The sequence below is a fragment of the Ammodytes marinus genome, assembly GCF_949987685.1.
Source record: "Ammodytes marinus genome assembly, chromosome: 8".
Classification (NCBI taxonomy): domain Eukaryota; kingdom Metazoa; phylum Chordata; class Actinopteri; order Uranoscopiformes; family Ammodytidae; genus Ammodytes; species Ammodytes marinus.
In genome coordinates this window covers 8,371,424-8,381,286 of record NC_137212.1, presented here as the reverse complement: position 1 = coordinate 8,381,286, position 9,863 = coordinate 8,371,424, and the positions used below count along the sequence as shown (strand labels likewise).

Below are 9,863 nucleotides of genomic sequence, written 5' to 3'. Positions count from 1 at the left end.
CTCCTCATCCTCCATGCATGGCAGTCGCTCCTACAACAGTCGCGGCCGCGGGCGCAGAGGCAACAGCTACAGCACTGGCTATGGTATGCACCTTAAGAGTCATATATTATAAAATAACCTTGCTGCCAGATAATGTACTTTTTGTGCATGGAATCCGAAATAAAAACAGTGCTGGAGTTTTAATGTGTGGACAAAAATGAGGATCTTTCCTCACATTTCTGTGTGTCTGTCTCTCGTATGTTTGCTCATCTCCTCCAGGCACCAACTCAGAGCAGTCCAACGCCTCTGAGACCGATTCAGAGCGCAAGGATGAGCTCAGTGACTGGTCCCTCGCTGAAGATGGCCACGACAGGTCAGTTCTTCTTGAACAACCCCAAATATGTACAAAATGTCTAGCAGTTTTTTAATTATGATGATGCCTTTGCGTCGGGTAATAGACCAATTTTCTTTTTTACTTCAACGCATTTTAGTCGCGATAGCCCCACCAGCATTGAGTGTCAATTTTTTAAGATAGTTTCTACTATTTGCTGGGACAGGGAGAGAGGCCAACGCCCACAGAGAGACAGTCGCAGGAGGCCCGGACCCGGCAGAGGCAGAGGAGGACGGGGAAGAGGAGGGCGAGGAGGATACAACAACAACAGCGCTGGTAAAAACCCACTCTCTTGACATAGAGACTTAAAAATACTTCTCCATTGTTAGTCTTGTTATCGGGTAGTCTTGATTCCAACCATACACTATTTTCTGTCAATTCTATGTACATAAGCTGCAGGGCCTCGGGACAACGATGAGCATAATGCCTATGGAGCCTACGGAGCGGTGGAGTCAAACACAGAGACGGACCAGACGGCCGATACAGACGCCAGTGAGTCCAACCTGCCTGCTAACCGCCGCAGAAGGTCTCGACGACGCAGGACGGACGAGGACGCCACACTGATGGACGGCATGAGCGAGTCGGACAACGCCTCCGTGAGTGAGAATGGAATAGGTAAGGCAAAACTATTTTGACAAAAACAATTTTTTTTCACACACAAATATAGTCACAAAACAGTCAGCGCTTTTGAGAAGAGTATCTCTGTAGGAAAGTCTGTCATAGAGAGCTAACGCTAATGTTTTTAGCTGTAAGGATTTTGCAGCAGTGCACATTCATTTGAAGTGTAAAAAGGAGAGACAGGTCAGACAGGTATCTGGTTTAAAGTCAATTTAAGCCCCAAATCCCTCTCTTTGCGATGACCTAAAAACCCTAGATGACCCCGGAGCTAAACCTCAGCGTCGTAACCGTAGTCGACGTCGCCACCTCCGCCTGCCTGAGGAGAGGCAGCCAGGTAACCATGGCCACTGCCTGTCTCTCCCCCCTCCCCTCAACAGTGCTCCTAATGGCTTGGCTAAAAAACTGATGCACCAGGCCTGGTGTTTGCAACAACAATTGCTAAAATAATATTTTTTAACAATGTGGTATTTGAGTGTTCAGTGTTTTTTGTTTTTTTAACAGGCACCAATACTTGTTCACTAACAACTAAGCTCTAGCTTGTTTGTCTTCATGTTAACAGGCTGTCAATGAAACCAGTGGCAGTCCTGGTTTGTCTGGTGTGTCATTGTAATCCTTACCCCTAACTTACTTTTTTGTGATGTCATGTTGGATGTCAAGTGAGGTTAGTTTATACTACAAAAATAAGTGCTGTTTGGAGAATCTGAAAGTGCTCTAAAAGGTGCTTTCAGATTGCAACTCACATTGTACTCCGTTACTTTCTGTGCTCGCTTTTTGCAGCAATTGACCAAAGATGGGGAAAATGTGGAACACTATTTTCTCCACATTCCTGATTTGCTACTTCCCGCGGCTGTGCACATCTCTCTGGGATGGATATGCTCAGTGTACTAGCTCAGACAGACAGAATTGTTTTGTTATTCAAAGAAAGTCAGTCAGGATCATGATCAGTGATTGTATTCTCTCTTCTCTGTACAGTGACAGTGGCGGACTACATGTCCAGGGCTGACTCTCAGAGCAGACAGCTGATCAACAAGGACACCAAGAAAAGCAAGGATGTGGTTAGTACTAAAATCTCATGAGTAACACATTTGTTTGCAGACCTTGTAAACCTTTTAGAAAAAGGAATTCTTATTTGAACTTTATTCTACTTCACCTTGCTGTTGTATGGCTTATTTCCCCTGGCTTTTTAATGATGAATTTCTTTAAATGAAACATAGGCATACATACACTGACTCGACTTCATTGGAAAAGAGGGTCATCCCTCAATGATTCTCCCGAGGTATAAAAAAAGGTTAATTGAATGAATGCACATTATTTGTTTGTCCACGTTTGTGTCCAGGGTCAGGTGGATACCATCGCTGAGCACAGCCCTCCGTCGGTCCCAGCAACCACCAACGGTTCAAACGACAACAATGCTGCTGCCGAGGGCGAGGGCAGTGGAGTCACCAGAGCTCCCAAGTCTTCCACTGAGAGGCCCGCCAAAGTCTCCCACAAGGGCGACTCCAACCCACAAGCTGTCGTTAATGGGCTCTCCTAGTCGGACCTGGGCAAAGGAAATGGTTTCAAATATTTGAAATTCTTTGGCTGCACTCGATTGAATATCCCTGTCTCCGGAGCAGCCTCAAAGGCGAAAAGTTTAAATACAATAAGCACTGTTTTTTTTTTTTCTTTTCTTTTTAAGTTTAAAAATATTTGGAACCTGATCCACTGCGCAGGTTCAAGAGGGTCTGAACCTTAACCTCCCCTTTACACACGTGTTCTGTCCAACTTTTCATTTTACTACAGTTATTTTTTACAATAGTTGTTCCTGTATGAGCTTGCCAAAGATAGTCAAACACACACACACTAACAGACATCTACTTAACTGTACCTATCAGCCCGCTCTTCATTGGGGAGTTTGGACTGAATGCAGTATTATAAAAATGCAGACAGGGATTCCACTCATACCCATACTGTGGTATACATGCAGCAGTTCTTTTTTTATTGGTAAATATAATACCATAGCAGGGTTTTAGAAAAAAAAGAAAAAAAAAAAATCCGCCTTCCATTAGGTGGACTCAGAAAGATGCTTCCACTACCTTTTTTCAGGATGTTTTGTGCATCTGAAGTAGTTTGTAAATTCACTCTTTCTGCATGAGCAGTACCACAGTGCAGAAACGTTTGTCGGAAACCCAAGTATGTTTGACATACATGTGATCAACTGTTGTGCCTTGAGAGTAGATTCAACATGTTGTTGCCTGGCTCTGCACACCATCTGAAATCTTTTCGCTAATTTCTGTGTTAGTCGGTGGACCTCGCCTGCCACAGTTCAAACCAGTTTTCTCTGTGGTCTTCATGTAACCTTAACTCTCTGTAGGCAGGTGGAGGCAAACACTGAAAAACCCTGGAAAGATTTCAGAGGCATATCTTTTTCAAAATCAGGTGTGTTTACTCTTAATGTTTGTGGGGAAAAAATGCGTCCAGTTATCCTTTTACATATATATATAAATATATATATAATTCTGTTGACGAGTTTGACATTAGCTGCTTTATGTTTTTCAATATGCAACCACTTCATTCATAGAAGAAATGTTATAACGGAGTGTCTGGAAAAGGAACAATAGAATAATTGTTTTCTTTGCACTGAAACAAACTTTTTTTGTTAAAAAGTTGATTGTAGTTGAGTCTGGAAACTGGCCTGTCAATGTTGATTGCTGGACAGAGATGAAGCCATCAGTGCGGGGTTTCCTGGAAACATTTCATTGCTAAACAACGGGCAGTTTCATCTAACAGGACAGGACGGATATACTGAGTGCAGTTTCACTCCCAGAAATCCAAATAACAAGAGAGACTCGGCACGTTTTCTGTATCCACGGGGTGAATCCCCGTTTTTCTAAGCCCACTATTGCAAAAATCCCGTCAGTCTGAGATGACTACGCTGGTGTTGAGATGTTTCTGGAAAACCACGCCCAGGTGACGACGATGTCATTTTCATGGTTCTTCCACAGACTGGCTGGAAACTGGTCACGACTGTTCCACTAAGGAAGGAGATTTATTTGGTTTATTTATTTAAGAAAGAAAAAAATGTACAGTATTTAAATAAGCAAAAAAACAAGAGAAGCTTTTCTTTTTCTTGACACTAAAACAGGCGTTACCCAGGGTTTTCTTTCAATTCAAATGACAATTTGGACTACTGAGAGTTGTGACATCCCCAGTGTTTTTTGTTGGGTCAACAGTATGTTTTTTTTTTTTTTTAAGGATTGTTCTGGTTGGTTGATGTGCAATATGTTTTGTATGCAGGTAGTTCTTAAATAAACTTGATCTTCCATGTAGATCTAAAACTGAATCGTGTCTACAGAAAAGTAACAGGTTTTGCACAAACAATGCAAAAAATGGTCCTGTACTGTCTTTTTACATTTTATTTTATGGTTTACCCATCACATTGTTACATTCAAACTTAACATTGATAATTGAAGGGTATTCTGGGCTTTCCAAACTTTTAAAAAGCAGTCAGTTGCCTTACATGTAAAATCATGTCTCGGAACATATTAAAGTTATTATCTTTAAGCTTTCATGTTATCAAAACCCTATCTTCACATGATTTCTGGTTAATATGTTTTCTGTAATACACCTTCAGTCTGTCTAACAGAGTAATTTTCCCTATAAAGCATTTTTAGTTGGTAGTGACAGGTCTAACATAAGGACAAGGGATTCACAGGAAAACAATGCATGAAAGTAATCCAGCATAAGATATTGGTGATATCCCTCTACCTTTTTATACTCTTAACCGCCTACCGCCAATACAAATAGAGCCCCCTGCTGCAGCTGCTGCAATGCTAGAGGAATTTTGAGCTCCCTAGGGATGGCATTCTGTGGGCTTGATCTAGTGGACCAAGTACAGGCTTGTGAATGCAGGAATAGTTTAAAATGTCAAACAAGTAAAACAATACTCATATGCACACTGAAAAAGTTGTATTTGTATTTCATACTGTCCATACTTACCACAAAGAAATCCCCTTTCAAAACGATTCCAACCTATTTTAAGTCCCTGTGTCATGTTTTCTCTTAGTTAGGTAAAACCATATTAAGAGAAACATTCCCTGATCAAGCACAGAAAGTGATTCTAAAATACAACGTAGTAACGAAGAGTTCAATTAACAATTTGTACAGTGTGATTTTATTGGAGAATAATCCATTAGGAAAGTCTTGTAATCGCTCAAGTCAGTGAGTGCAACAGCGTGAAACCACATCGATGTCGTCGTCAGCATCTTCACTTCTATTTTTTATTCTGTCCGTCCATCAGGTCCTTCGCTTCATTTATCTTCGCTGCAAGGTAGGGAGATCCACCTGCGAGACACACAGTGTCTACGGTTACATAGAAGGCAAATTTAGCTGAACTCAAAAGCTCATACTATTTTTATCGATCATGCTGCATGCATCCCTTTCCCTTAAGAAGTGACTAGAAACTCTTAAGGGTTGCGATGAGCTTATGTATTTATATGTGACTATTTTAGATTGATAATGGTAATATGACTATGTTAAAGCAAAGTTAACTCTGATTTAATAAACTACATTTGAAATGTTGCAAATCGTTTGATCGAAGTGACCAAGAAAAAAGTTCCCGTGCAAAGGAATTAATAAAAAAACTTTCATTCATCTATGATCACCGATCATCACAAAGATTTGATTTAAATTTTCATTTAAATGATCCACGTAGTATGTACTAGCAAATAAATTAGTAGGTCATATATAACCAACGAGGATTCACTTGGAAAAAATCAGAGGAAAGCAGAGTGCACTTTAGATACAATGTTTAGTTACTCTGTCTGTTGTGCCCTTAATTGTAACCTATGGGTTAAAAGGCCCACTTACCTCTATCTGGGTGGTTCAGGATCATCAGTTTTCTATGGGCTTCTCTGATCTTAATCTTGTTGGCTGTGGGGCTGAAAGACAGAACAGTGCATTAGTGTTGCAATAATGAGTGAAAATATCAGTGGTTAATAAATGATCTGCTGTCGTGGAGAGAGTACAAGGACAGAAAACAGAAAGATGGGAACACGGAGCACTGACTTGATCCCTTAATCTACATGTAACCATGGATGTAAAGCGTGGGAGAGAGAGTCAACATACCTGACACCCAAAACCAGGGAAGCTTCCCTTTTGTTCATCTTTGGTTCAAATCCGCCTCGGTAGAACCCTCCTGCGAAAGTCTGCAACAACAGATTCATGTCAGCAGGAATCCTTACACCCTAGGATTCTTACTCACAAAAAAAAACGTTGTTAAGAGGTAAAGCGAGAGGCCAATGGACACAATGTTTTTGTGCGTGTTTTTCTCCTACGTACCGTCTTGGGGAAGCTCTGAAGGGCCTGTTTCACCTGAGGCTCCAACTGCTTGAAAGCCTGCAGGGCATAGCGACCTGGCAGACAAAGAACAGGGGGAAATATGCAGCATAGTATTTAAGTCATCCGACATACATTTTTGTTCCAATTGCCCTCTAATATGTTTTTCCATTTAAAACACTGATAATGACAGTATAGTTTGAGGTGAGACAGAGAGAAATGTTTAAAATCATCATCATAGTATTGATTAAGTTGGATATAATTGTTTATTGTTTAGTTTTGCAGTACAAATATTTAAGTTTAGTTTTGTTGTTATTTGGGTAAAGTTGTGGACAAGGCAAACTTAGTCAAACAGAACTCAATGGTGAGAGTCACAGAATCTATGGTAATGAATCGGAAAATATGATTCATATCCTTTATCAGTTTGAGTAACATGTACTTTCCCTTTCAATTAGTTAGTTATCAGTTTTATAGTTAGAGTTACTCACCTGCAAATCCAGCTGCTGCCAGAGCCAGTCCCGCTGCCACCATGGAAGTGGCCTTAAGAGTGAGAGAGTGAGAGAGAGAGAGAGAGAGAGAGAGCGAGAGAGAGAGAGAACAAATATTATAACCAAATACCAGAGAAAATTAGAAATCCATTTTATCCTAAATAGAGAGTACACAAGAAAACATTGACAATGTACAGACTGTGTTCAGTTTGTTATACAACAGAGGTTAAAGGCAAAACTCCCTTCCTACTACACTGTGACAAATATAAATAATTACAAGAGGTTTTCTTAAAACAAACTGCACAATATATTGACTTTCATTATAGACACATATCTGTAGTGTTTCTGAATGATTAACTACACATATAAATACGTAATAACACTATGAACTGTCATGTTGGTAATAGAGGAAGAGCAACTAGGATCAGATTGTAGATAAGGGTGAGGACACCCAGCACCTAATAGCATATGTCCCACGCTGCAATGTGCAGAGATCCAACAGTTGAAGTAAAGTTAGTAAAATACTTTTAAATTATCTTTTGGTATGTAAACAAATGGCACATGGTTGAGTTGTAGCATGTTGTGTCACTCGCAATTAACATTGGCTGCCTTTTTTCAACACGCTATTAATGTCATTTTACCATAAAATACAATGTACCGTAAGTAAGACAGTTAATGCCAATGTAAAGGTTAGATTTGGTTTGTAATATAGGGTTAGGTCATGCACAGTGAAGTGAAGCTACATAACGTTAGCTTAGCCATTCAGAAATAACATTATCGAGCTTTTCCTGCAGATTCATGAGAATGCAACAGTTTTCATATTGGTTTTAGAATTCGAAAATGACAATTGCGACCTTACCATGTCTGTGTGTTACGTCCAGAGTCTGTGAAACGCTAGGACCATAACTTTTGACCTCTCATGTTTTCCTCACTCGGGCGCTCATGTGTTTGTGCCGGAAATGGAGGAGAGATGTCGTAAAACCTTGACATGGCCCAGTACCTCCTCCCCAAAATTCAAAGATGGTTTGATAATATATCTTTTGCATTACAATTACAGCAGCAGTGGTTTAGGCTAAAACGATATATAAATAGACACAATTATAGTGCAAATAAATAATGCAGTTAAAATGTAAAGGGAGGTATCCTACAAATAATAGATTGCAAAATAGGTTTGAATATCAATCAAATTAAACACTCGTGAATTATGTAGAAACCTAAAACATTTCTTTAACATTGTTTTATTCTGTCAAAATATTAATAAAAAAATTTAAAAAATAGCACACACAAACAGCCAGGTGTATCCTATTATTACAATGACGTTTTATTTGTTGGTAGTTATTTGGAGACACCCACTGGGTCACAGGAATCCATTGTTTTTCATAAAATATTTTATCTGTTTTTTTTTTGCAGTGTAGCAAAACTAGCTGTAACACCAGCTGCAGGATAATTGAATATTCGTTCACGCCCACGAGACTATTTAAACTCACCTGTGCCGTTCACTAAAGTAATCGTCAATCTTCTACTCGATGAACGCATCAAACCTCCGGTTAAGACCACGTCCACATGTAGCCTATGGGTATTTTCGTCACCTTACCTTTTTGTGCGTTTGTTTGGCCTTTTGTCCACAAACATCACAAGAAGACACTGAAACCAGATAGTTTTGAAAAATCCGACCAAAGTAGAGATGTTGGAACATGATTTTGGAAGTAGGCTATTTCTGTATATGAACATCAGAGCTGACAGATGCAAAGTTAAACCACACACGCACAACACAGGCCAGGAAAATATGATATTTGACAGGAAGCAGAAGAAAGAACAGCCAGTTCTGACACTGGGCGTATGCCATGGAAGTTACCTGCTATACTTGTGGGGGACAGGAGGTTTGGAGAAGCTCCGGCGTGATGACCTCAATGTACTGAGCATGCGCCACTGCTCAAGAGGGCGCTGGGTGCGCAATTAAAAACGTGTTTTTTGTTTTTTTAAATAGCCTAACCGTGTGTTTGTGGAGTGTTTGTACTTGCACATCCTCCTCATGAATGCAGGACGCCGGAAGTTAACATGGACCATTTTGGCGGTAATTTAAACCTGAATTTAATCACTATTTCCCATGTTATTAACTTGAAATATCCCAGCAAAACGTAGGCTACATTAGTTGTGTGTCTCAAGCTAAATGCTTATTTTAGAACACTTAAACAATGTTAGCCAATGTAAACCAGCTTACAAATAATCATTCACGGGGTTTTCTCTTAATGCCTGTGTGCAATTTAGCTTTGAGCACTTTGAGCTAAATGCTACCATGTATTTTCCAGAATGATAATGCTTATGGTTGCTAGTTAAACTGACACTACATTAGGTGAAACTTGAAGAATAATTCTGATAATGGTCAGCATGTCAGCGTGGGTTTCCACCAGGCCCCCAGGATGCTGCCTTCTCCAAGCAGCCAGCATGGACTAGTGGCCAACCCATTGGTACTGCATGCTGTGAATGGGAGCTTATTTTCCATGGAGCCCAGAGGCAGATTTCCCCGTCCACACAATACAAGCGGCGAACAAGATTGTGTCTCCGCAAATTGTTTCTGGATATCAATCATAGGCTCATACTTATCTTTAGACCATGTACTAATAAAACTGAAGTTTTTTCATTTAAAAACGCCACCTCAAGCGTTTTATTAGCCCAACGGCTTTCAACGTCTTTCAGTTTGTTTTCGCGGGAGGAGGAGGCATGGGTTACACTCGGTTACACTGCTTTCTTCATCCAAGAACGTCAGTGAAACGTACACTGCGCGTCACGCTTTAGGGGCGTGTTGGCACCGTGTAACGCGGAAGCTGAAGCCAGGAATACTTCCTGTATGGTCGCCCTGCGCCAATGAGCAGCTTTCATAGGAATGAATGGCTTCAACGTTCCAACGGTTTTCAGTCCGCTGTCCATTTCTTTATAGGTCCATGGTTTCCACCTGGTATGCCAAAGATATGAACCAATCAGGGGCTGCCTTTCAATAACAGACGAACTGCAGTCAGAAGACACAAATATAATATGTAGCTGAAAATGATGGACAATGGTCATCTTTGTTT

General features: G+C 40.4%; 2 protein-coding genes across 4 annotated transcripts in view; one reads left to right on the top strand and one right to left on the bottom strand.

The window, feature by feature from the left end:
• The window catches only part of fxr1 (FMR1 autosomal homolog 1), a 22,630-nt gene extending 18,320 nt beyond the window's left edge, over positions 1 to 4,310 (top strand). For 2 of the 3 annotated variants that reach the window (XM_080033324.1, XM_080033323.1), the window contains exons 12-18: positions 1 to 83; positions 259 to 352; positions 537 to 646; positions 764 to 985; positions 1,245 to 1,322; positions 1,961 to 2,043; positions 2,325 to 4,310. The exon at positions 1 to 83 is cut by the window's left edge and continues 161 nt beyond it. In XM_080033324.1, the coding sequence (XP_079889450.1) occupies positions 1 to 83; positions 259 to 352; positions 537 to 646; positions 764 to 985; positions 1,245 to 1,322; positions 1,961 to 2,043; positions 2,325 to 2,522 (868 nt within the window). In that variant the 3' untranslated portion in view covers positions 2,523 to 4,310. The remainder of the gene's footprint in view (positions 84 to 258; positions 353 to 536; positions 647 to 763; positions 986 to 1,244; positions 1,323 to 1,960; positions 2,044 to 2,324) is intronic. The other variant, XM_080033325.1, reaches the window with a different exon arrangement.
• A 537-nt stretch (positions 4,311 to 4,847) lies between these two features.
• Positions 4,848 to 7,747, bottom strand: dnajc19 (DnaJ (Hsp40) homolog, subfamily C, member 19). Its single transcript, XM_080031990.1, has 6 exons — positions 7,652 to 7,747; positions 6,793 to 6,844; positions 6,308 to 6,381; positions 6,095 to 6,174; positions 5,837 to 5,907; positions 4,848 to 5,311 (listed from the first exon to the last, which is right to left on the bottom strand). Exons 1-6 carry the CDS (start codon positions 7,652 to 7,654, stop codon positions 5,241 to 5,243), a joined length of 351 nt encoding a protein of 116 aa, XP_079888116.1. The 5' UTR covers positions 7,655 to 7,747; the 3' UTR covers positions 4,848 to 5,240.
• Between the last annotated feature and the right edge of the window lie 2,116 nt (positions 7,748 to 9,863).

Coding starts and splice junctions, on each gene's coding strand:
- dnajc19 (XM_080031990.1), bottom strand. Junction 6,382..6,792: donor GGCAGCAGCTGGATTTGCAG/GTGAGTAACTCT, acceptor TTTGTCTGCCAG/GTCGCTATGCCCTGCAGGCT. Junction 5,312..5,836: donor CCTGAACCACCCAGATAGAG/GTAAGTGGGCCT, acceptor TGTGTCTCGCAG/GTGGATCTCCCTACCTTGCA.